The sequence below is a fragment of the Phyllobates terribilis genome, unplaced genomic scaffold (genome assembly GCF_046119375.1).
Source record: "Phyllobates terribilis strain yellow unplaced genomic scaffold, ASM4611937v1 Scaffold_10__3_contigs__length_209671492, whole genome shotgun sequence".
In the NCBI taxonomy this organism is placed as follows: domain Eukaryota; kingdom Metazoa; phylum Chordata; class Amphibia; order Anura; family Dendrobatidae; genus Phyllobates; species Phyllobates terribilis.
Genome location: NW_027362770.1, coordinates 193,024,388 through 193,050,177, shown reverse-complemented (window position 1 = coordinate 193,050,177; position 25,790 = coordinate 193,024,388). Strand labels below are relative to the sequence as shown.

The 25,790-nt window shown below is 48.7% G+C and overlaps 1 protein-coding gene across 8 annotated transcripts in view; it reads left to right on the top strand.

Annotated features, from left to right (window-relative positions):
• ADA2 (adenosine deaminase 2) overlaps window positions 1-25,790 on the top strand; it is a 43,614-nt gene that overhangs the window by 17,211 nt on the left and 613 nt on the right. The window contains exons 2-10 of one of the 8 annotated variants that reach the window (XM_073650402.1): window positions 4,637-4,774; window positions 17,000-17,304; window positions 17,424-17,643; window positions 18,711-18,921; window positions 19,004-19,131; window positions 19,321-19,411; window positions 19,509-19,617; window positions 24,915-25,072; window positions 25,167-25,369. In XM_073650402.1, coding sequence (XP_073506503.1) covers window positions 17,007-17,304; window positions 17,424-17,643; window positions 18,711-18,921; window positions 19,004-19,131; window positions 19,321-19,411; window positions 19,509-19,617; window positions 24,915-25,072; window positions 25,167-25,369 — 1,418 coding nt within the window. In that variant the 5' untranslated portion in view covers window positions 4,637-4,774; window positions 17,000-17,006. Of the gene's footprint in view, window positions 1-4,636; window positions 4,783-5,338; window positions 5,671-16,996; window positions 17,305-17,423; window positions 17,644-18,710; window positions 18,922-19,003; window positions 19,132-19,320; window positions 19,412-19,508; window positions 19,618-24,914; window positions 25,073-25,166; window positions 25,370-25,790 lie in introns of those variants that run through there. The other 7 variants (XM_073650403.1, XM_073650405.1, XM_073650404.1 and 4 more) reach the window with 7 other exon arrangements.

The following is a 25,790-nucleotide window of genomic DNA, read 5'->3' as shown; positions in this document are numbered from 1 at the left end:
ACTGCAGTGTGTGCAAACCTGGTGAAGAACTACAGGAAAAGTCTGACCTCTATGATTGTAACAAAGGTTTCTGGACCAAATATTAAGTTCTGTTTCTTTATTGTATCAAATACTTATTTCATGCAATAAAATGCAAATTAATTATGTAAAAATCATACAATGTGATTTTCTGTTTTTTCTTTTTAGATTTTGTCTCTCACAGGTGAAGTGTACCTACGATAAAAATTACAGACCTCTCCATTCTTTGTAGGGAGGAAACTTGCAAAATCGTCAGCGTAACAAATACTTATTTTTCCCACTGTATATAATATCTATCTGTTTATTATACAGTATATCTTTTAGAAATCTAATATCTTTCTATCATCTGTCAATCTGTTTGTTTATATAAGATTGCTTTATTATGACAACTATATTTAATTCACATAGAGAATTATTATAGTATGTAAAAGACGCACACTCTCATGACATACGGATTGACATACGTCTGACACGCGACATCTTTTCTGGCTGAGAATCTGAGCGATTTATATACACAGATGTGAACGAGCCCTTAGATGCATCTTCCTGTATGGGACTATCATGTGGCGGCACCCGGGAAATACTGGAGCCCCTGTTGCCGCCATCTTTTCACTCCCATACTGTTGTATTGCGCTATATAGAACAAACGATCAAATGATTGTAGGTTTAATCCCAATAGGGGGATTTAAAAAGTGATAAGAAAAAGTTTAAAAAACATTAGTAAAATAAAACAAATATAAATGTTTAAATCACACTTTTTCCCCAATCACAAAATAAAGATATAAAGCAAATAAATGAAACTAACAATATTTGTTATTGCCATGTCCGATCTAGGAAGACTCCAAACCAATTAACTCTTACGGTAAAATAGAAAAAATAAAATGACAGAAACTCATCATGTATCTCTGTATACAGGGAGCTCCCCCTAGTGGTTTCTACAGACAGGATCTTATCATGTATCTCTGTATACAGGGAGCTCCCCCTAGTGGTGGCTGCAGACAGGATCTTATCATGTATCTCTGTATACAGGGAGCTCCCCCTAGTGGTGACTGCAAACAGGATCTTATCATGTATCTCTGTATACAGGGAGCTCCCCCTAGTGGTGGCTGCAGACAGGATCTTATCATGTATCTCTGTATACAGGGAGCTGCCCCTAGTGGAGGCTGCAGACAGAATCTTATCATGTATCTCTATATACAGGGAGCTCCCCCTAGTGGTGGCTGCAGACAGGATCTTATCATGTATCTCTGTATACAGGGAGCTCCCCCTAGTGGTGGCTGCAGACAGAATCTTATCATGTATCTCTATATACAGGGAGCTCCCCCTAGTGGTGGCTGCAGACTGGATCTTATCATGTATCTCTGTATACAGGGAGCTCCCCCTAGTGGTGGCTGCAGACAGAATCTTATCATGTATCTCTGTATACAGGGAGCTCCCCCTAGTGGTGGCTGCAGACAGGATCTTATCATGTATCTCTGTATACAGGGAGCTCCCCCTAGTGGTGGATGCAGACAGAGTCTTATCATGTATCTCTGTATACAGGGAGCTCCCCCTAGTGGTGGCTACAGACAGAATCTTATCATGTATCTCTATATACAGGGAGCTCCCCCTAGTGGTGGCTGCAGACAGGATCTTATCATGTATCTCTGTATACAGGGAGCTCCCCCTAGTGGTGGATGCAGACAGAGTCTTATCATGTATCTCTGTATACAGGGAGCTCCCCCTAGTGGTGGCTACAGACAGAATCTTTTCCTGTATCTCTGTATACAGGGAGCTCCCCCTAGTGGTGGCTGCAGGCAGAATCTTATCATGTATCTCTGTATACAGGGAGCTCCCCCTAGTGGTGACTGCAGACAGGATCTTATCATGTATCTCTGTATACAGGGAGCTCCCTCTAGTGGTGGCTGCAGTCAGAATCTTATCATGTATCTCTGTATACAGGGAGCTCCCCCTAGTGGTGACTGCAGACAGGATCTTATCATGTATCTCTGTATACAGGGAGCTCCCCCTAGTGGTGACTGCAGACATATTATGATGTATCTCTGTATACAGGGAGCTCCCCCTAGTGGTGACTGCAGACATATTATGATGTATCTCTGTATACTGGGAGCTCCCCCTAGTGGTGGCTGCAGACAGGATCTTATCATGTATCTCTGTATACAGGAAGCTGCCCCTAGTGGTGGCTGCAGACAGGATCTTATCATGTACAGTACAGACCAAAAGTTTGGACACAACTTCTCAGTTAAAGATTTTTCTGTATTTTCATGACTATGAAAACTGTACATTCACACTGAAGGCATCAAAACAATGAATTAACACATGTGGAATTATATACTTAACAAAAAAGTATGAAACAACTGAAAATATGTCTAATATTCTAGGTTCTTCAGAGTAGCCACCTTTTGCTTTGATGACTGCTTTGCACACTCTTGGCATTCTCTTGATGAGCTTCAAGAGGTAGTCACCAGAAATGGTTTTCACTTCACAGGTGTGCCCTGTCAGGTGTAATAAGTGGGATTTCTTGCCTTATAAATGGGGTTGGGACCATCAGTTGTGTTGTGCAGAAGTCTGGTGGATACACAGCTGATAGTCCTACTGAATAGACTGTTAGAATTTGTATTATGGCAAGAAAAAAAGCAGCTAAGTAAAGAAAAACGAGTGGCCATCATTACTTTAAGAAATGAAGGTCAGTCAGTGCGAAAAATTGGGAAAACTTTGAAAGTGTCCCCAAGTGCAGTTGCAAAAACCATCAAGCGCTACAAAGAAACTGGCTCACATGAGGACTGCCCCAGGAAAGGAAGACCAAGAGTCACCTCTGCTTCTGAGGATAAGTTTATCCGAGTCACCAGCCTCAGACATCTCAGGTTAACAGCAGCTCAGATTAGAGACCAGGTCAATGCCACACAGAGTTCTAGCAGCAGACACATCTCTACAACAACTGTTAAGAGGAGACTTTGTGCAGCAGGCCTTCATGGTAAAATAGCTGCTAGGAAACCACTGCTAAGGACAGGCAACAAGCAGAAGAGACTTGTTTGGGCTAAAGAACACAAGGAATGGACATTAGACCAGTGGAAATCTGTGCTTCGGTCTGATGAGTCCAAATTTGAGATCTTTGGTTCCAACCACTGTGTCTTTGTGTGACGAAGAAAAGGTGGACGGATGGACTGTACATGCCTGGTTCCCACCGTGAAGCATGGAGGAGGAGGTGTGATGGTGTGGGGGGGCTTTGCTGGTGACACTGTTGGGGATTTATTCAAAATTGAAGGCATACTGAACCAGCATGGCTACCACAGCATCTTGCAGCGGCATGCTATTCCATCCGGTTTGCGTTTAGTTGGACCATCATTTATTTTTCAACAGGACAATGACCCCAAACCCACCTCCAGGCTGTGTAAGGGCTATTTGACCAAGAAGGAGAGTGATGGGGTGCTACGCCAGATGACCCGACCTCCACAGTCACCAGACCTGAACCCAATCGAGATGGTTTGGGGTGAGCTGGACCGCAGAGTGAAGGCAAAAGGGCCAACAAGTGCTAAGCATCTCTGGGAACTCCTTCAAGATTGTTGGAAGACCATTTCCGGTGACTACCTCTTGAAGCTCATCAGGAGAATGCCAAGAGTGTGCAAAGCAGTCATCAAAGCAAAAGGTGGCTACTGTGAAGAACCTAGAATATAAGACATATTTTCAGTTGTTTCACACTTTTTTGTTAAGTATATAATTCCACATGTGGTAATTCATAGTTTTGATGCCTTCAGTGTGAATGTACAATTTTCATAGACATGAAAATACAGAAAAATCTTTAAATGAGAAGGTGTGTCCAAACTTTTGGTCTGTACTGTATCTCTGTATACAGGGAGCTCCCCCTAGAGGTGGCTGCAGACAGAATCTTATCATGTATCTCTGTATACAGGGAGCTCCCCTAGTGGTGGCTGCAGACAGGATCTTATCATGTATCTCTGAATACAGGGAGCTCCCTCTAGTGGTAGCTGCAGACAGGATCTTATCATGTATCTCTGTATACAGGGAGCTCCCCCTAGTGGTGGCTGCAGACAGAATCTTACCATGTATCTCTGCATATAGGGAGCTCCCCCTATGTGCTGGCTGCAGACAGAATCTTATCATGTATCTCTGCATACAGGGAGCTCCCCCTAGTGGTGGCTGCAGACAGGATCTTATCATGTATCTCTGTATACAGGGAGTTCCCCCTAGTGGTGGCTGCAGACAGGATCTTATCATGTATCTCTGTATACAGGGAGCTCCCCCTATGTGCTGGCTGCAGACAGAATCTTATCATGTATCTCTGTGTGCATGGAGACTTCACTAGGTATGAAAGGGTTAAATAGCTCATGGTTTCTGTCTGAAGCTTTCTGGTCGGTTTCATTCATGAGTCGGTAAGTTCCTCATTCGTCTCATATTTTGGGTTCTGCATCGAGAATCAGAGTTTCACTTCCTGTTTGTAAACTCTGACCTTTGACTGATTCGGAATTTTTTTTTTCAAAATGTGAGTTATGAATGCAGCTCTGGATGTGACTGGAGTACAAGCAAGGGCAACAATCTAGTGAGCATTAATTATATGGGATTTGAGAAACATATGCTTTTTACCATTTTTGTACATTAGGAAACCATAATCGAAATGATCTGAAGGGACCACGCCCTGGAATGAAAACCGCAAAGAAGAAGATTCAGTGGATCTCTGACGTCTGATTGGTCCAAGACGGGATTCAGCACCAACTACTGGTTCACATAGCTACTGCAGGTGATACTGTAAGATATTGAAGTGTTAATAGTATTCTTTTCTTCTAGGGTCACTCAGGTTACGGAGGCAGGAGATTGTGCCAAACATCTTGGAGGACTGACCCCAGATCTTCTGTGCATGAGGCCTGTGCAGATCCTTCATGTGATCCCAGACAGACGGGATCATGTGAGATTATCAACCCCCAGGACTCCACACTCTTAATGACATTGTCTGGATGCTGGGGGTCATTAGGACTCCTGGGGGTGATGGCTGGGTTCAGTCCTCCAAGATATTTGGAGAAACCTCCTGCCGAGATCCTTCACAAACTGTGTGCAAGTGACGAGGAGAAGTGATGGAGGTGACGGGCGGTGGCCAAATATTGTAACATCACATCTAAAGAAGTGAATGGGCGTCACATGGTCACCGGCGAGCGATGATAATTATTGTGGGAGGTTATAATGTTTCACTCATTCCAGAGAAATACAGCCTGAAGTGGCTGATAACAGAAAGCAAAGACGGCGGTGAGTGTGATGATGCTCCTCTGCTGTTACTTCCCCAGTGCTCAGCATCACACACTCACCATCAGATAGAGGAAGCGTCTCCTCCTCGTCTGCCCGGGGGCAGACACACAGAACCCGACCATTCGTGTGCAAACCTGGCATGTGCTGACTCAGCCGGTCTGGCGCTAAATCCCTGGGAGTCAGCCCTGGTATCGCACTGAGGGGTCCGCGCTGGGCACGGTAGGACGCTGCTAGTGTATCTGTGCCGTCCTGACGGGGAGGTGCGCGCTCCGAGTGTGACCAGGGGCTTATCCGGGCTCTGCACCTGCAAAGTGCCAAAGTTACTGGAGGAACTCGTGAGTGCAATCTATTACTCCCTGTTATCAGCCATCACTGGGGGAGGTGACTGTAGGATAGGTGAGTACAATCTATTACTCCCTGTTATCAGCCATCACTGGGGGAGGTGACTGTAGGACAGGAGACTACAATCTATTACTCCCTGTTATCAGCCATTACTGGGGGAGGTGACTGTAGGACAGGAAACTACAATCTATTACTCCCTGTTATCAGCCATTACTGGGGGAGGCGACTGTAGGACAGGAGACTACAATCTATTACTCCCTGTTATCAGCCATTACTGGGGGAGGCGACTGTAGGACAGGTGCCTACAATCAGTTTCTCCCTGCTGAGAGTAGCACCTGCCTTCTGAGCTCCAGGACTTCCAGGAGGAGCCCCATAGTCTGTCTCTCTTCTCCCCAGGGAGAGGCAGGCTTACTGGGAGGCCAGCATGGCTTCCCAGCCTTCTGTCCCCCGGTCTATGCCGGCGGGGGACAAGGAGCTACAACAACTGGCCCAGGAGGAGGTGAGGAGATCGGGAAGGGTGAGGAAGAACATACTCACCTACTCCAACCCCGAGACGGTTCATCGCCCACCCAGAGAGGGAGACCGGGGCACCCCAGGCCCCAGGAACAAGAGCCCAGCAAGATCCTGGGGGGAGATGAGCTCCAGCGAGTCCACAAGTTCCTTCTCCTCCCGAGTGGTCGCCATGCTGCGAGAAGACGAGGACGCCGGCAAAGCACTAACCCAGCTGAAAGAGGAGCTGAGGGAGGCCCGGGTCCTGAACACCCGGGCGTCCAACAAGGAGAGACCCGTGACCTCCCAGAGGTTTAAAGCCCTCAGAGACGAGGTGGTCAGGTTAGTGCTCCTCCGGGAGGGGATTGAGAAAAGCGCAGGTCCCTTCCTGGAGAGGTTTAAGAACCAGCGGCGGTTCTCAGAAATGAAGGGGTTAAACACCTCAGGAGAACCGCCAGCCGGCGTCCTTAGTGAAGAGGAGGAGGAGGATGAAGAGGTGACTGGAGCCCCAGGTGCTGGAGCCAGTGAGGGGCAGAGCCGGAGCTCAAGTGGTCTCCCTGCAGGGCAGAGGACTCCGACAGAAGAGGCTGGAGTGTCGGGGAAGGAATGAGGATGAGGAAGGAGGATTACTGAAGGAGATCCGATTGCTGGAGTCTCCTGTGGACCTGATGTGGTTTTCCTTCAGGGAGGATGAACCAGTAGAGGAGACAAAGAAGAGGAAGAAGAAGACTGGAGGAGCTGCACAGGAGGTGGTGAGTTACAAGTATGTACAAATGTCTGATGTTGCGCCTGCCACCTCCTGTGTAAACCCCACCAAATCTAAAGGCACGGGCTCTGCAGTGGGTCCGAGACAGAGACAAGGTGGGGAGAGGAGAAGGACGTCCGGCAATGCTGCCATCTGGGCGGGGAACAGTGCAGGGGGCGAGGCTGAGGAGGTACTCACAGCGCCGGACATAGTAAGTTCTGTGGAGTTTCCCTCCCTGCCCTCTGCGGCTAAGCCGGTTATCACCGGGGCTGGGGAGGCCGGGAGGGATGTTAAAAAAACATCTGCGAGGAATACTGGGCGCACTGCTGCGACAGGGGGGCAGTGTGCCCCAGCGCCGAAAAAGGACACTAAGGCTATGTGCCCAAGCAGCAGATTTACATGCATTTTTTCTGCCAGAGAGAAGCGTTTTTTCAGCGTTTGTACATGCGTTTTCGCATGCGTTTTTTCAAGCAGTTTTCCAAGCGATTTTGAGCATCACTTGGAAAAGTGCTTGACAAGTTGGTCACACAATATAAATCCATGCAACCGGCATGGATTTATATAGTGTGACCAAGTAATAGTTAAAAAAAAGAATAATAATAGTAAAAAATTAAAAAAAAAGATTATACTCACCTTCCGATGTCTTCCCGGTGTTTTGTCTGCTCCGTCCGGTCTCTTGCAATGCTCGCGGTGTTGTGAAGGACCTGCGGTGACGTCATTGAGTCATGTGATGGGTCACATGACTCAGTGACGTCATGGCAGGTCCTTCACAACAGCATGAGCAGTGCAAGAGACCGGACAGCGTGGACAAAACACCGGGAGGACATCGGAAGGTAAGTATAATCTTTATTTTTTATTTTAAATTCTTTTTTTTTACAGATTCTATGGTACCCAGGTCTGGATGAGAGTCTCCTGTCCTCCACACCCGGGTACCATCCGCACATTAGAACGCGCCAATTACGCAAGTACAGATGTAGTCTTGCGGAATTGGCGCATTCTAATGCAAGTCAATGGCGGCGATTACGCTGCGTGTCCGCAAAATTAATGGACATGCTGGGTATTTTTTAGCGCAGCATAAATGCTGCAGAAAAATATGCAGGATGGGCATTGAAAGTGCGGAATTGCATTGGAGACCATGGGGGAAGGTTTACCAAGCGTTTACGCTGCGGAAACTCCGCAGCATAAACGCTTGAAAAACGCATCGTGGGCACACAGCCTAAGGCACCAAAGTCTGTGGGTACAGGGCAGGCAGCGGTGCCCAGGAAACAAAATGCTGCAGTAGGGGGGCAGGGCGCTCCAGGAGAGGACCTGCAGAAAGCCAGCACCAACCAAGGGAAAACGGGTGTGGTGCTGCAGGGAAAGAAGTCTCTGGAAATGCACCCCTCCCCCGGCCCAGCAGGTGTGAGACACCAGACACAAGGGAAGAAGGAATGGATGTGACTGTGCAAGGTGCAGAGAACAGCAGAGTAAATGGTGGTAATGGGGTGACAAGTAAAGGGAATGAAAGTAGTGGTGCAGTGAATGATGGGAGTAGTGGTGGAGTGAATGATGGGAGTAGTGGTACAGCAAATGGTGGGAGTAGTAGTGGAGTGAATGATGGGAGCAGTAGTGGAGTGAATGGTGGGAGTAGTGGTGCAGTGAATGGTGGGAGTAGTGGTGCAGTGAATGGTGGGAGTAGTGGTGCAGCAAATGGTGGGAGTAGTGGTGGAGTGAATGATGGGAGCAGCACTGGTGTTGGTGGGGAGGAAGTAGGCGCTGGTCCCGCTGACCCCCCAGCATTGGCGGGGGCTTCAGCCCAAAGCTATTCAGGAGCTGTCAGTGCTGGGGGTAGTAGTGCGCCCTCGTCTGGGGGCCCTGGGGATGGTGACTTGCAGCAGCAGCTCCTGGACACCCTGAGGAGAGGGGAGAGCTCCATCACTGTAGAGGGGAGGGAGGTTGATCTGTCTTTCTGGATAGAGAGACATGGTCTTTCAGCCTTCCGAGACAGAGGGGCAGAGACTGTCTGGTCTCTGCCGACAACGGGGCAGAGGAGTAACCGTAGGAACGTGATCCGTCTCCAGTGGGTAAGCAAGGATGCCTGTCCTGATAGGTCGAAGGTGGTTGAGCTCCTGCTGGGGATGGGCTTTGCGGCATATGACATCTTTGCCTTGATCCATCCCTACGGGACCTCCTACTTCGATGTCAGCTTCGTGAGACCGGAGGGCCTTGAGCTTTTCTGGTCTCGCCATGAGCTGGCTCGGAGTCGCCCCGAATGGCAGAGTTCCTTTCCCCTGGCAATAACCTGCCAAAATTCAGTCAAGAAGGTGACCCTTTTGACTAGTAACGAGTCGCTTTCCTGTATGGACATTACGACCCGGGTAAGTCGATATGGAGAGGTCACCGATATTCCCCAAAAGAATCTCGATGACCATGGTATCTGGTCAGGGGCCTGGACCTTCATGGTGAGGGATAGGATCTTAATTTTCTACCGGGGGCAGCCTAAGGTCTGTCACAGGTGCGGTAGCCCCACACACTTCAGTGAGCAGTGTACCACCCAGAAATGCGCACTGTGTGGGGACCTTGGTCATCTTGCTGCTGCCTGTGGCAGGATTAGGTGTGACTTGTGTGGTGACCTCGGTCACCCGTTCAGTCGCTGTCCGCGTTCCTTCGCCAATGCTGTCCTGAAAGCGGCGAGTGCGGGACAGGCGAAAGCCAGGACTAATCTTGCCGGTGAAGGGACCAGCAGAGGCGGGGGAGGCAGGGAACCGGTGAGGAGCAAGCTTCCGGCACCCAACATCAGGCGGCAGGAGCAACGCTGTGGGGACAGGGGGCAGGGAGTAATGTCCCTAAACTTCACTTGCAGCTAAGGATCCTAAAGACAGCGAACTGAGTGAGGAAGTCAAGAGACTTGAAAGGGAAGAGTTAGAGGACGCCACGTCTTCCCAGGAACCCTCTTCTGGTCACAGTCTGAGGAGGGACAGGGGGAGTGGTCACAGAAAAAGAAAAAGGGTAACAGGAAAACGGCCAGAGGTAGGAGGGGGACCAGGTCTCGAGCTGCCTCTTTGGAGTGCGACCCCTTTAACTCTCTTGCCATGATCCAGGCGCCATTGGAGGGTTCAGCCGTTCCCCCTCCGGTGGATCTCTCCAACCGATTCGGGGCTCTCCAGGACCTCCCTCTGGAGGGGGGAAGTGGGGACCCGGGGCCGGAAGTTGCGGACAAGGTGGTTGTGGCTCAGGAGATGGCTGGGTCTTCCTCTCGGGGGGCAAATACAAAGCCCTCTGGGGGGACGACTAACCCAGGACCACCAGAGAAGGGCAAGAATGTATGTAAGGAGAGAATGGACGAGTCTGTTTGTCTTAAGCGCACTAAAAACCCGTCATTATCAGAGGAAGAGGTTGGGACTGTCAGTGGTGGGAAGAAAAAGGCTATCTAATTCAATCAATCATGATGGTGGCACCCACCCCATTGATGCTGGCAACTATTAATGTTTGCGGCATAAAGTCAGATGCGGCAAGGTACACGGCCTTTCATTTTCCCGGCCAACTTGACGCCAACATTTTGTTTTTGATATATCAACCTTGCATCTCTATGGGAGCAAGGTGGGAGTGGAGGCATGGACACCCCCTACTGGTCTCTTGCGGCCGAGCCGTATAGCGGGGTGGCGGTCCTTTTTAAGACAGCAGCGGTTGAATGCAGATGAGTGATCGAATTAGAAATGGGGAGATGCTTGATCCTAGATGTCTCCATGGGGGGACAAGAGCTTCGGCTTTATTAACATCTATGGTCCCCAGTCCAAGTGGGACCGCAAATGTCTCTTCCTGAAGATCAAACCTTTTTTATTTTCGAGTCGGCAGGTGGTCTTTGGAGGGGATTTCAACAATGTCACGAGATCCTGTGATAGAGGAGGTCCCGGAGACCAGCTGGCTTATGACTGCGTCACGTTAAACAGGATAGCAAGTGAGGCTCGCCTGATGGATGTCCACATCCGGCACAACCCGGGCGACACGGGATTCACCTTTTTTAGAGGTAGTCAGTGCAGGTCTAGGATAGACAGGTTTTATTTGAAGGAGGAGGCTGTCTCTTCACCGTTGTCGGTTGTGGAGGTGCAGTTCTGCGATCACTGTTTGATTATGTTTTCTCTGAATGTTACAGAGACTCCTCAGATGGGAAAAGGTTATTGGAAGCTGAATTCATCACTCCTTGAGGAAGAAGCTGTAAAACAGTCTTTTGAGGAATTCCTTCAGAGCCAGGTACCATTACTGGGCCTAAGTAACACTAAGTCGGAGTGGTGGGAGATGTTCAAACATCGGGTGGCGAGATTCTTCCGGCAGCTCTCGAACCTCAGAAGCCTGAACAGGGATCGCCTGTATCAGAGCCTGAGGAGGAAACTTGAGCATCTTGTCTCGACTGGAGGTAGCCGCGAGGAGATCTCCAGAGTGAAGTCCTTGCTGAAGTGTCAGTACGATAGGCACGCATCTTTGGTTTTCGAGAGGGACTACGGGAAGTACTGCTCGCCCGACCCTTACAGAAACTGTAAGATGTCAGTCAATAGTAAGATAGTGACTGGGCTGGTGGACAGTACGGTGTACTTGAGAAGGTCCAGATCAGTGATCTTGGAGGTCGTCAGTTCCTACTACTCGCACCTCTTGGGAAGGAGGGAGCTGGATCGTGACGGGATGTCGGCTTTCCTGGCTGAATCCGTTTCTTAGCCAGGGGCTGACCTCTCGCTGGGCAGTTTGGCAGAAGCTATCAAAGAAGAGGAAGTCAGACTGGCGATCGATGGGCTTAGGCCCAAAAAGTCGCCAGGTCCGGTTGGCTTAACCTCCGAGTTCTTTAGGACCTTTAGGGACTCTTTGGTCCCCCTCTTGACTCAGGTGTTTAACGAGTGTCTCTCCTCGGGCACTCTGCCAAGATCATTAGGGAGGTCAGCTTTGATCATTTTGTCAAAGGGTAAGAATCCGTCACGCATTGAGAACTGGTGTCCCATAGCACTTCTCAATGTGGACAGGAAGATTTTGGCTAAGATACTTTTCAAAAGGCTGGTGAAGTTTGCACCCCGGCTCCTTTCGGAGGTTCAGCACTGTTGCGTTCCTGGCCGTAGCACTTTTAGTGCTGTTCTAGGTGTCCGAGAGGCCGTGGAGCAAGGCAGGGCGGGCCTTTGGAAGGGGTTCTTGCTGACCCTGGATCAGGCAAAAGCCTTTGATCGGGTTAACCACGAGTACCTCTGGTCCACTCTTTTGAGGCATGGTCTGCCTGGAGGGTTTGTGGACTGGCTTAAGACCTTGTATGCAGGGGCTGAGACTTTCCCTCTGGTAAATGGGTGGATCGGACGACCTTTCGGGGTAGGATCCGGTGTCCGTCAGGGCTGTCCTCTTAGCCCTTTGCTTTACGCATTTGCAATCGATCCCTTCCTCAGAAGGATCGATTGTGGACCGTTGGCGGGGGTGCGGACGGGCGGGGCGGTGCCGGAGGCTATCCTGAGCGTGGTGGCCTACGCGGACGATGTCACCGTCTTTGTTTCTTCGCAAGAAGAGGCAGTGGTGGTGATGTCAGAAGTGGAGCTCTACTCGGAGGCATCCAGGTCCAAGGTCAACCAGGATAAGTGTGAGAGTCTCTGGCTGGGAGGCGGAGATCCCGGGTTTGATCTTCCGGACACCCTCCCCGAACCCCAAGAACGTGCCAAAGTCCTGGGCATCGAATTCGACCAGGGTGATTACCCCATGAAAAACTGGGAAGGCAGAATCAAAGGTGTCGCCCAAAGAGTGGACCAATGGAAGGGTTAGTCTTTGACCCTGAGGGAAAGGGTTGGCCTGTGCAAAGCTTTCCTGCTCCCCTTGCTAATCTACCTGGGCAGCGTCTGTGTCTTGCCAGAGCCTCTCTGGACACGGGTCTACAGTCTGTTCTTCCAGATGTTATGGGGGAACAGACTGAACCTAGTCAAGCGGTAGGTCACTTACCGCACGGGGAGACTAGGGGGTTTGAATATGGTGAACCCCGTGGTGTTCCTAGTGAACACCTTCTTGAAAGTGAACGTGGCAAACCTCTGGAAAGAGAGGGCTCCTCCGTGGGTATTCTCCTGCAAGGGATGGTTTTAGCCTTTCTTCCAGGAATGGGAGACAGGGGAAAGATTGAAGGATCTTCGCACACCACACGGGCATCTCCTGGCTTACGTTACCCCGGTTCTGAAAATGATCCGCCGGTGGGGTCTGGGAATGTGGGAGGTGAGGTCCCTCCCGAGGAAACGCCTCGATATGAGGGTCTTGCTTTCTCATTTTCAGAGTCCATTGGCCCTCAAAGACTGCCCAAGTCGGGATCTGGAGGTTGGGTTGAGTTTGTTAAATTCTAGCAGGATCCCCGAGAAGTACTGGGACTTGACTTGGCGCTGCTTCCATGGTAAGCTGTATGTGAGGGACAATTTGAAGTTCAGGAGCTCTGAGGACAGGAATTGCCCCCGTGAGGCTTGTGCTAACGTGCTGGAAAGCATGGAGCACTTCCTGCTTCATTGTCCCTTTAATACAGAGGTGTACAACAGGGTGGGCGCTTCCATTGGTTGGCCGCGGCTGGCAACTCTGTCCTATGCCGGGTGGGCCTATGGAGCGTTCGGAGACCTTGGAAGAAGGGACCGAGACACTTTATTCATAGTAAGCGCAGTGGTCAGGTATTTCACGTGGAACGCACGAGTTTTAGTCTCGACGCAGAGTAAAATCCTCCATGTAGATGAAGTCTGTAGGAACATCCTAGGTGACCTGGTGAAGGTACGTTCTCTGGAGTATTAAAGACTGGGTGCCCGGAGGGTGGCCCGTCTCTGGAGGGGCTTTTCCTTCAGGGTGCCTTAGTCCGGTAGTACTCCTATATCCTGGTGGTGGGCTGATGTCTTTCCACCCTAGATTTTTGTTTTGTATTCCTGTCTCCTGAATAGAAGGTTTGCAGGCATCGAACTTGAGCCTTGGATGGTGAGTGTGTAGGTTGTGTTCTGTATATCTGTATATATAATCGTCTTATCCCGTCTGTCTGTCTGTCTGTCTGTCCAGGAAATCCCGCGTCGCTCATTGGTCCGGCAGCGGCCAATCAGCGACGCGGGATTTCAGAAAAAAGATGGCGGCCGTTAGCGGTTCATCTGCGGGACGGAGATGCAGCCGGGAGATGACCGGCGCGAGGCGATCATCTCCCGGCCGGTAGCAGCAGAAGGACCTCGACCGCCGGCGCCGCTGACCTCCATGCGGAAGGGAGGACCGGGGAGCGGGTCGGGATTCTTCTGCTGCGAGCAGCCACTCATCTCCCGGCTTCTCGCAGCGGAAGTAGCCGCACAGGCAGCGGCGCTGACATCCATGCGGCTAGGGTGTCAAGGGAGGACCGGGGAGCGGCGCTGCGGGTCGGGATACTTCCGCTGCGAGCAGTCGCTCATCTCCCGGCTTCTCGCAGCAGAAGTAGGCGCACAGGCAGCAACGCTCCCCGGTCCTCACCAATATGATTCGCTGATTGGTCGCGGTCTCCAGCCGCAACCAATCGGTGATCTTGGTGCAAAAGTTAAACACTGCTGTGCTGATTGGTCGCGGCCGCCAGCCGCGACATATCAGCGAGATTGGCGCCAAATTTAAACAACGCTCTGCTGATTGGTCGCGGCCGCCGGCCGGCCACGACCAATCAGCGAGATTGGCGCCAAATTTAAACACCGCTCTGCTGATTGGTTGCGGCCGCCGGCCGGCCACGACCAATCAGCGAGATTGGTGCCAAATTTAAATAATGCTCTGCTGATTGGACGTGGCCGCTGGCCCAAATAATCTGCATTATTGCCTCCAAATTTAAACACCGCTTAGCTGATTGGTTGCGGTCGCCGGCCGCGACCAATCAGCATTATTGGCGCCAACTTTAAACAACGCTCTGCTGATTGGTCGCGGCCGGCGACCGCGACCAATCAGCGATATTGGCGCCAAATTTAAACACCCCTCTGCTGATTGGTCGCGACCGCCGGCCGCGACCAATCTGCATTATTGGCGCCAAATTTAAACAACGCTCTGCTGATTGGTCGCGACCGCCAGCTGCGACCAATTAGTGATATTGGCGCCAAATTTAAACACCGCTCTGCTGATTGGTCGCGACCGCCAGCTGCGACCCATCAGAGATTTTGGCGCCAAATTTAAACAACGCTCTGCTGATTGGTCGCGGCCGTCGGCCGACCGCGACCAATCAGCGAGATTGGCGCCAAATTTAAACAACGCTCTGCTGATTGGTCGAGGCCGCCGGCCGCCACCAATCAGCGATTTTGGCGCCAAATTTAAACCCCGCTCTGCTAATTGGTCGCGGATGCCGGCCGCGACTAATCACCATTATTGGCGCCAAATTTAAACACCGCTCTGCTGATCGGTCGCCGTCAGCGACCAATCAGCAATATTGGCGCAAAATTTAAACACCGCTCTGCTGATTGGTCGCGGCCGTGACCAATCACCATTATTGGCGCCAAATTTAAATACCGCTCTGCTGATTGGTCGCATTCGCTTGCAGCGACCAATCAGCATTATTGGAGCCAAATTTAAACCCCGCTCTGCTGATTAGTCGCGACCGCCGGCCGTGACCAATCAGCGATATAGGCGTCAAATTTTAACACCGCTTTGCTGATTGGTCACGGTTGCCGGCCGCGACCAATCAGCGATTTTGGTGCCAAATTTAAACAGCGCTCTCCAGTCCTCACTAACACGGTTCGCTGATTGTTCGTGGCCGCCGCCTGCGACCAATCACCGATATTGCCGCCAAATTTAAACACCGCTTTGCTGATTGGTCGCGGTTGCCGGCCGCGACCAATCAGCGATTTTGGCGCCAGATTTAAACACCGCTCGGCTGAATGCGCCCGGTCTGCCGCATACATATTCTAGAATACCCGATGCGTTAGAATCGGGCCACAGTCTAGTATTGTATATAATGTATAATAGGGGTTTTTAGTTAGGTTGGGTGGGGGATTTGGGGGGGGGGTTCTTCATCAGCGGTGATAAGAGGACTGATCTGGCCTGGTCCAGGCCCCGCCTGGGGAAAAACTTTGGGGCCTGATCCTAGCTCGGAGTAATCCTGAACTTTGTGGCCAGAGCTGGATCAGGGGTGGCGGGATAGTTAGTGTAGGTCTGTGTTTTATGTATATATATTAAAAAAAAAAATATATATATATATATATAAAAAATATATATATATATAAAAAAAAAAAAAATGTGTTCATGTCACTATTGTATATATTGTTATTTTTGGTTTTCTGTGGTGTGAATGAGGTGCGGTAAGGGGGTGACTAAGGTCAGGCAGTGGGACCAGTAGGTTAGTGTTAGTGTCCGGTTGTATATACGTTATATTAGGTTTAGTGTTTTATTGTATATAATCTTGTATATAGGACGGTGTTTTATGTGTATATAGGACGGTGTGAGCGTTGTGTGGGGTTGTATATAGTAGTATGAATGAAGCTGGGCCGGGGGTCTTATAGGTTTTATAATAGTTATTTCTTCTCTATGTATATATTCCTGGGGTGACGGTGATTTTGTTCTTTCTCTGTAGGTCGGACCTTATATTTCTGTTTTGATTTATTTTGCTTCTATTTTCTGTGATTTGTGTCGGGTTTTTGTCGTCTTGTTCTGCAGTTTTGTTCTTATGTTTTGTGTCCTGTAATGTTTTCTTCTATAAATAAAAAAGACCTACAATCTATTATTCTCTGTTATCAGCCATTACTGGGGGGGGGCGACTGTAGGACAGGAGACTACAATCTATTACTCCCTGTTATCAGCCATTACTGGGGGGGGGGGGCGACTGTAGGACAGGAGACTGCAATCTATTACTCCCTGTTATCAGACATCACTGGGGGAGGCTACTGTAGGATAGGTGAGTACAATCTATTATTCTCTGTTATCAGCCATTGCTCTCCCAACCTCCCCACACATATGAGCTTGGGAGGCCGTGTTTTCTCTGATGAGGGTAAGAGATGCGGCTCCGGACCCCTCGGACCTGGTATCACAATTTGCCGGATCCACCTCTTGTCGTCTGAAATCTCGTATACGCGAGAAGTTCGAAAGGATTCCCGATCTTGGGGTTTGGCCCCCAATTATCTGACGTCTATGGGGCCACAGTGCGGTCTGCGAGGAGAGTATGGCGGACTGTCCATGTATATAACGCCTCTTCTTTCTTCTCCGTCTCAGCAGCCGTGAAATGAAGATGTGGCTGTCTTGGATCCTCCTTCTCTCCTTGGTGCGCCATGGCCGGTGTTTGCCTCTCATGGAGGAGAGGGACGCTCTTCTGGAGGAGGAGAATTCCCGCAGAGCCGGCGGAGACATCATCCTGGATGAGAGAGAAGTTGAGGCCAATAAAAACCTGATGGCGATAAAGGAGGCGGAAGTGAATCAAGCCTTAAAAACCGGCATCTTCCCTCCCAGCATGCACTTCTTCAAAGCCCGGGGGCACATCCAGAAGAGCAAAGTGTTCAGTATTCTCCTAGAGATGCCCAAAGGTGAGCAGTGGCATCATATGTGGTAGTACCGGGCACAACCATGGAGTAGGGAGGCGCTGTGCTTGTATCATGTGACGGCTGCTCATCTGGTGCATTTCCCTTTATTCTGCCACCCACAGGGGGCGCTCTGCACTTACACGACTTTGCCATCCTGAGCGTGGATTGGCTGGTGAGAAACGCATCGTACCTGCCGGACTGTTACATCTGCTTTACCAGCACCGGAGACGCCAGATTCGTGTTCTCCAAGCCAGCGGGGAAGCCGCTGCCCGGCTGCTCCGGGTGGGTCCTGCTGGAGTCCTACAGAAAGAAGCTGGGGGACGTGACGGAGTTCGATAGCAGGTCAGTGATGGGGAGTTAGAGGGAGGATCACAGGACGGGTCCCACCAAGAATCCCCCGCTGCAGGGTCTCGCTGTTGACTTCTATGGGAGTCACAATAATATCTGAGCCCGCGGAGGGGAGTGCAGAGGGAATATGGGGTGGTGTAGCGGGTATATGGGGCGGTACGGTGAGTATATGGGGCGGTACGGCTGGTATATGGGGCGGTGCGGCGGGTATATGGGGTGGTACGATGGGTATATGAGGTGGTGCAGCAGGTATAGGGCGATGCAGCCAGTATATGGGGCGGTGCGGTTGGTATATGAGGCGGTGCAACAAGTATCTGCGGTGGTGCGACGGGTATATGGGGCAGAGAGGCAGTGCTGCAGGTATATGGGGCGTTCATGTGGCGGTGCTGCAGGTATATGGAACGTACATGCGGCAGTGCAGTGAGTACATGTGGCGGTGCTGCAGGTATATGGAACGTACATGCGGCAGTGCAGTGAGTACATGTGGCGGTGCTGCAGGTATATGGAACGTACATGCGGCAGTGCAGTGAGTACATGTGGCGGTGCTGCAGGTATATGTGTCGGTGCAGTGAGTACATGCAGCGGCGCAGTGAGTACATGTGACTGCGCTGCAGGTATATGGGGTGGTGTAGGGGGTACATGCAGTGGTGCAGTGAGTACATGCGGCGGTGCAGTGAGTACATGTGGCGGTGCTGCAGGTATATGGAACGTACATGCGGCAGTGCAGTGAGTACATGTGGCGGTGCTGCAGGTATATGGAACGTACATGCGGCAGTGCAGTGAGTACATGTGGCGGTGCTGCAGGTATATGTGTCGGTGCAGTGAGTACATGCAGCGGCGCAGTGAGTACATGTGACTGCGCTGCAGGTATATGGGGTGGTGTAGGGGGTACATGCAGTGGTGCAGTGAGTACATGCGGCGGTGCAGTGAGTACATGCGGTGGTGCAGTGAGTACATATGGCGGTGCAGTGAGTACATGCGTCGGTGCAGTGAGTACATGCAGCGGCGCAGTGAGTACATACGGTGCTGCAGGTTCCTGTACATTTCTCTGTTTTCTCCAGTCTGATACGTAACCTGACGTTGCTGACGGACTCTCCGGAGCAGGATTACCCCACCCAGGACACAGTCTGGCGCAGGTTTGAGGGGGCCTTCATTGCTGCCTCCGGCCTCATCCTCTACGCCCCGGTCTTTAAGGAGTATACCTACGAGGGTCTGAAGGAGCTTTACCACGACCAGATCCAGTACGTGGAGCTGCGGACGATGCTCGCCCCGGTGGGTTCGGCGCAGCGTGGCTTCAGTCCGTGGCTTTAGGCTAAGCTTCCCGGCCTAATAGTTTTGCACTGTTCCCTCCCAGGTTTACGAACTAGACGGTACGACCCATGATCGCGCCTGGTCAGTGGCAACTTACAGAGACGTCGTCAACCGGTTCAAGGAGGATCACCCGGATTTCTTAGGAATGAAGATCATTTATACCGTGCACAGGTAGTCTCCTGTCTAGTCCCGCACTCGCAGCCATATATATTGCAGAGTTCATCCTGAGCCTCCTAGTTCATGCACAGAATTCTACCTCTACACAGTAGTTGGGGGGTCTGTAGAAAGCGGGTGATCGCCCCAGTGGGGTGAGCGTCCATCATGGCGACATTAGTGGTATATTGTGCCCTCTCCCTCCAGACATGAAGATCTCCCGGCAGTGAAGGAGGCCGTGCAGTTTGCGATGCAGCTGATGGTGCAGTTCCCCGACACCATGGCTGGCTTTGATTTGGTAAGAAATGTGACGGTGAGCACAGACGGAGGGGCGCGCAGAAGCGGGGGCATCGCTTTCCCAGAGTGCCCCTCAATTCCTTCTCTTTCTCTATAAGGTTGGCCAAGAAGATGCCGGTCACTCGCTGTACCAGCTGCGAGAAGCCCTCAGCATCCCCAGCAAGATGGGGGTCACCCTGCCGTACTTCTTCCACGCTGGAGAGACTAGTAAGTAAGTGAGGTGATGGCGTTGTGAGGGCCGAAATCCCTCCTGGCTGTCCGCTCTGGAAGTGGAAGAATTAAAAAAATTCTTAATCCACTAGTGGAAAAAATGGGTGTGGTATAATTAAAGTGGGAGGGGCATAGCACAGTACCGTCTAAATACTGTCATAAAGTATCAAAGTAATACCGCCATACAGTGATCAAATAAGATTACTATTCAATGCAAAAATAATACCGCCATTCAGCTGGTTATATAAGATTACTACACAGTGCAAAAATAATACCGCCCTACTGTGATCAAATAAGATACACAAAGAGTACAAAAATAATACCGCCATACAGTGGTCAAATAAGAAATACAGTGGGGAAAATAAGTATTTGATACAAATTTTCTCACCTACAAAGAATGGAGAGGTCTGTATTTTTTATCGTAGGTCATTTCACCTGTGAGAGACAGAATCTAAAAATACAAACCAGAAAATCACATTGTAGGATTTTTACATAATTAATTTGCATTTTATTCCATGAAATACAGTTGAAACCAGAAGTTTCCATCCACTGTATAAAGAGACACATATAATGTTTTTCTCAATATCTGACATGAAATCAGAATAAACCTTTCCCGTTTTAGGTCTATTAGGATTTCACCATAATGTTTAATATTTGCCAAATGGCAGAATAATGAGAGAGAGAGAAGGTTTTAAGGCATTTTTATTACTTACTGCAGAGTCAGAAGTTTCCATCCATTTCATTAGTATTTGGTGCCATTGCCCTTACACTGAATGACTTGGGTCACACGTTTGGGATCTCCTTCCACAGCTTCTCACAATAGTTGATGGAATTTGGGCCGATTCCTCCTGACAGAACTGCTGTCACTGATCCCGGTTTGTAGGTCGTCTTGCTCGCAGCCTTTTCAGCTTTGCCCATAAATTTTCAATAGGATTGAGATCAGGGCTTTGTGATGACTCCAAAACATTGACTTTGTTATCCTTAAGCCATTTTGTTACTATTTTGGCAGTATGCTTCTGGTCATTGTCCATTTGGAAGACCCATTTCCTCCCAAGCTTTAACTTCCTGGCTGATGTCTTGAGATGTTGCTTCAGTATTGCCACATAATCTTCTTTTCTCATGATGCCATCTATTTTGTGAAGCGCACCAGTCCCTCCTGCAGCAAAACAACCCCACAACATGATGCTGCCACCCCCATGTTTCACAGTTGAGATGGTGTTTTTAGGCTTCCAAGCTTTTCCCCTTTTCCTCCAAACGGTAACGATGGTCATTATGCCCAAAAAGTTCAATTTTAGTTTCATCAGATCACAGAACATGTCTCCAAAAATTAAGGTCTTTGTTCCTGTGAGCATTTGCAAACATTAATCTGGCTTTTTTATGTTTCTTTTGGAGTAATGGCTTCTTCCTGGCAGAGTGGCCTTTCAGCCCATGTCGATACAGTACTCGTTTCACTGTGGATATTGACACAATCTTACCAGCTTCCACCATCATCTTCACAAGGTCTTTTGCTTTTGTCCTTGGGTTGATATGCACATGTCGGACCAAAGCACGTTCATCTCTGGGACACAGAACCCGTCTCATTCCTGAGCGGTATGATGGCTAGACATTCCCATCGTGTTTGTACTTGTGTATAATTGTCTGTACAGATGAACGAAGCGCCTTCAGGTATCCTGAAATTGTACCCAAGGATGAGCCAGACTTGTGCAAGTCCACAATTCTCTTCCTGATATCTTGGCTGATTTCTTTAGACTTTCCCATGATGCTACACAAAGAAGCAGTGTGTTTCAGATGTGCATTAAAATACATCCACAGGTGTGTCTCTAATTAACTCAGATGTTGCCAAAAAACCTACAGAGGCTTCCAAACACATGACATCATCATATGGGCCGTCCAGAATTGTTTAAAGGCATAGTAATCTTAGTGTATGGAAACTTTTGACTTTGCAGTAAGTAATAAAAATGCCTTAAAACCTTCTCTCTCTCATTATTCTGCCATTTGGCAGATATTAAAAATTAAGGTAATCCTAACTGACCTAAAACGGGAAAGGTTTATTCTGATTTCATGTCAGATATTGAGAAAAACTTGCAGATGTGTCTTTATATAGTGTAAGGAAACTTCTGGTTTCAACTGTAAGTATTTGATACAATAGAAAAACAGAACTTAATATTTGGTCCAGAAACCTTTGTTACAGTTACAGAGGTCAGACGTTTCCTGCAGTTCTTGACCAGGTTTGCACACACTGCAGCAGGGATTTTGGCCCCCTCCTCCATACAGAGCTTCTCCAGATCCTTCAGGTTTCGGGGCTGTCGATGGGCAACATTGAGTTTCAGCTTCCTCCAAAGATATTCTATTGGGTTCAGGTCTGGAGACTGGCTAGGCCACTCCAGGACCTTGAAATGCTTCTTACGGAGCCACTGCTTAGTTGCCCTGGCTGTGTGTTTCGGGTCATTGTCATGCTGGAAGACCCAGCCACAATCCATCTTCAATGCACTTACTGAGGAAAGGAGGTTGTTGGCCAAAATCTTGCGATACTTGACTCCATCCATTATCCCTTCAATACGGTGCAGTTGCTTGTCCCCTTTGCAGAAAAGCACCCCAAAGTATGATGTTTCCCCAACCATGCTTCACGGTTGGGATGGTGTTCTTGGGGCTTTCTTCTTCCTCCAAACACGGAGACTGGAGTTGATACCAAAAGGTTCTATTTTGGTCTCATCTGACCACATGCCTCCTCTGGATCATTCAGATGATCATTGGCGACCTTCAAATGGGCCTGGACATGTGCTGGCGTGAGCAGGGGGGACCTTGCGTGCCCTGCAGGGTTTTAATCCAAGACGGTGTAGTGTGTTACTAATGGTAATGTTTGAGACTGTGGTCCCAGCTCTCTTCGGGTCAGTGACCAGGTCCTCCCGTGTAGTTCTGGACTGATTCCTGACCTTTCTCAGAATCATCCTTACCCCACGAGGCGAGATCTTGATATGGAGCCCCAGACCGAGGAAGACTGACAGTCATCTTGTGTTTCTTCCATTTTCTAATAATTTCCCCAACAGTTGTTGCCTTCTCACCAAGCTGCTTGCCTATTGTCCTGTAGCCCATCCCAGCCTTGTGCAGGTCTACAATTTTGTCCCTGATGTCCTTAGACAGCTCTTTGGTCTTGGCCACGGGGGAGAGGTTGGCGTGTGATTGATTGAGTATGTGGACAAGTGTCTTTTATACAGGTAACGAGTTCAAACAGGTGCAATTAATACAGGTAATGAGTGCAGAGTAGGAGGGCTTCTTAAAGAAAAACTAACAGGTCTGTGAGAGCCAGAATTCTTGCTTGTTGGTCGGTGATCAAATGCTTATTTCATGCAATAAAATGCAAATTAATTATGTAAAAATCCTACAATGTGATTTTCTGTTTTTTATTTTTAGATTCTGTCTCTCACAGGTGAAGTGACCTGCAATAAAAATTACAGACCTCTCCATTCTTTGTAGGTTGGAAAACTTACAAAATCGGCAGTGGATCAAATACTTATTTTCCCCACTGTATATATAGTGCAAAAATAATACAGTGGTCCAATAAGATACATAAAAAAAATATTGTCATCTATTATATTTTAAAAATTACAAAAAGGAAAATGGGCCGATGCAAAAGTTTGGACACCCTGCATGGTTAGTACCTAGTAGCGCCCCCTTTTGAAAGTATCTCTGCTTGTAAACGCTTTTTGTAGCCAGACAAGAGTCTTTCTCTTCTTATTTGAGGGATTTTCATCCGTTCTTCCTTGGAGAATTCCTCCCGTTGTGTGAGATTCCTGGGGCGTCTTGCCTCCTCTGCTATTTTGAGGTCTGGCCACAGATTGTCAATGATGTTCAGATCAGGTGACTGTGAGGGCCATTGTAAAACCTTCAGCTTGTGCTTTTTGAGGTCGTCTATTGTGGATTGTGACATGTGTTTAGGATCATTAACCATTTGTAGAGTCATCCTCTTTTCGCCTTCAGCTTTTTTACAGATGGTGTTATATTTGCATCAAGAATTTGTTGAAATTTCACTGAATCCATTCTTCCCTTTACCCGTGAAATGTTCCCTGTGCCATTGGCTACAACACAACCCCAAAGCATGATGGATCCACCCCCATGCTTAATGGTTGGCGTGATGTTCTTTTCCTGATATTCTGAGCCCTTTTTTCTCCACACATACCTTGGATCATTGTGGCCAAAGACTTCTATTTTACCTCATCGGTCCACAGGACTTGTTTCCACAATGCATCAGGCTTGTTCAGATGTTCTTTTGCACTTCTGATACTGAATTTTATGGTGAGGAGACAGTAGAGGTTTTCTTCTGATGACTCTTCCATGAAGGCCATATTTGTGCAGGTGTCTCTGAACAGTAGAACAATGTACCACAAATCCAGATTCTGCTTAATCTTTCTGTAGGTCTTTTGCAGTCAAGTGGAGGTTCTGATTTGCCACTCTAGCAATCCAGCTCAAACTGAAATGTTGCTTGGTCTTCCAGACCTTATCTTGACCTCCACTGTTCCTGTTAACTGCCATTTCTTCATTACATTTCGAGCTGAGGAAAGGGAAACTTAAAAACGCTTTGCTATCTTCTTATAGCTTCTCCTGCTTTGTGGCCTCCATCATTGTCAGAGCTCGGCAGCTGCTTAGAAGAATCCATGGCTGCTGTATTTTGGCACAAGGTTAGAGGAGGAGGTTTTTATAAAGCCGGGAAATTTGCACCACAGGCCTTTCCTAATGATGATATTGAACAAGCCATAACCATAACAGGTTAACTAGGGTCTGAAACCTTGGTCAAAGTTATCTGAGCACAAATCTCCAAGGGTGCCAAAACTTTTGAATCAGCCTATTTTCCTTTTTGTAATTTTTAAAATGTAAAAAATTACAATATATATTTTTTTGCCTAAAATACATAGGCAATGTGTCATCTTTAATTTTAGACCTTTTAGATCATTTCATCTTCAACCTGCTTAACTGTTCACAACAACAGTCATTTTGACCAGGGGTGCCCAAACTTTTACATGCCACTGTACGGTGCAAAAATAATACCGCCATGCAGTGGTCATATAATATTACTGCACAGTGCAAAAATAATACTGCCATACAGTGGTCAAATAAGATTACTACTCAATGCAAAAATAATATCGTTATACAGTGGTCATATAAGATGACTGCACAGCTCTAAAATATTACTGCCATACAGTGCTGAAATAATATAATGTAGAGTCTCTGTGTGATACTACATATTTTGACTATTAGGCCACTACTGGTGACCATATGACGGTGTATTGCTTTATTAGGCTGGCAGGGTATGGACGTAGATGAAAATGTGCTAGATGCCCTGTTGCTGAACACATCCCGGATCGGTCACGGATACGCTCTAATTAAACATCCCGTGGCTCAGGCGATGTCTCTGAAGATGAACGTCCCTCTGGAGATCTGTCCAGTCTCCAATCAGGTCAGCTGGGGGGGGCTCCGGCCATCTTCATTACACGTGCCCCTCCACTTTGTCACCTGTCACCCGTTTTCTGACTCACGCTTTTCCTGTGCAGGTCCTCCTCTTAGTGTCTGACCTGCGCAACCACCCAGCGGCCACTCTACTGGCCAACGGCCATCCTCTGGTCATCAGCTCGGACGACCCATCCATTTTTGGCGCCCAAGGGCTGTCATATGACTTCTATGAGGTGTTTATGGGAATTGGGGGCTCCAAGGCCGATCTGAAGACCCTCAAGCAGCTGGTGGTCAATTCGATCAGGTAAGTGACACTCATCTGTCCCAAAACGTGGCCACTGGGGCGACCAGCAGATTGCCCCTCGTCCCTCTCGTGGAAACAGAATTTCACAGGCTCTTTATTTACCAGACATTGCTAGCTGCAGGTTGAGTTAAATGAGAATCTGTCAGTGAGCTCCTTCTGACTTTGAATTTTTCTGAACTCCTATGTGCTGATTGATGACCTCATCAGCTCGACTATGAGGTCGTCTCTGGCCATAAACCGGTACAGAAGAACTCACTGACCAATTCTCAGTTAACTTATTTTGCAATATTGTATAAATAAAGAGCTTGTTAAATCCAAACAGTGAAAATTTTTGAATGAAGCCCAATTCCAAAAATGATTTTTAGCCCCTAATATATGCATTTCAGTAAAAAACAAAAAAAAATTGGGGGGGGAGTACTAG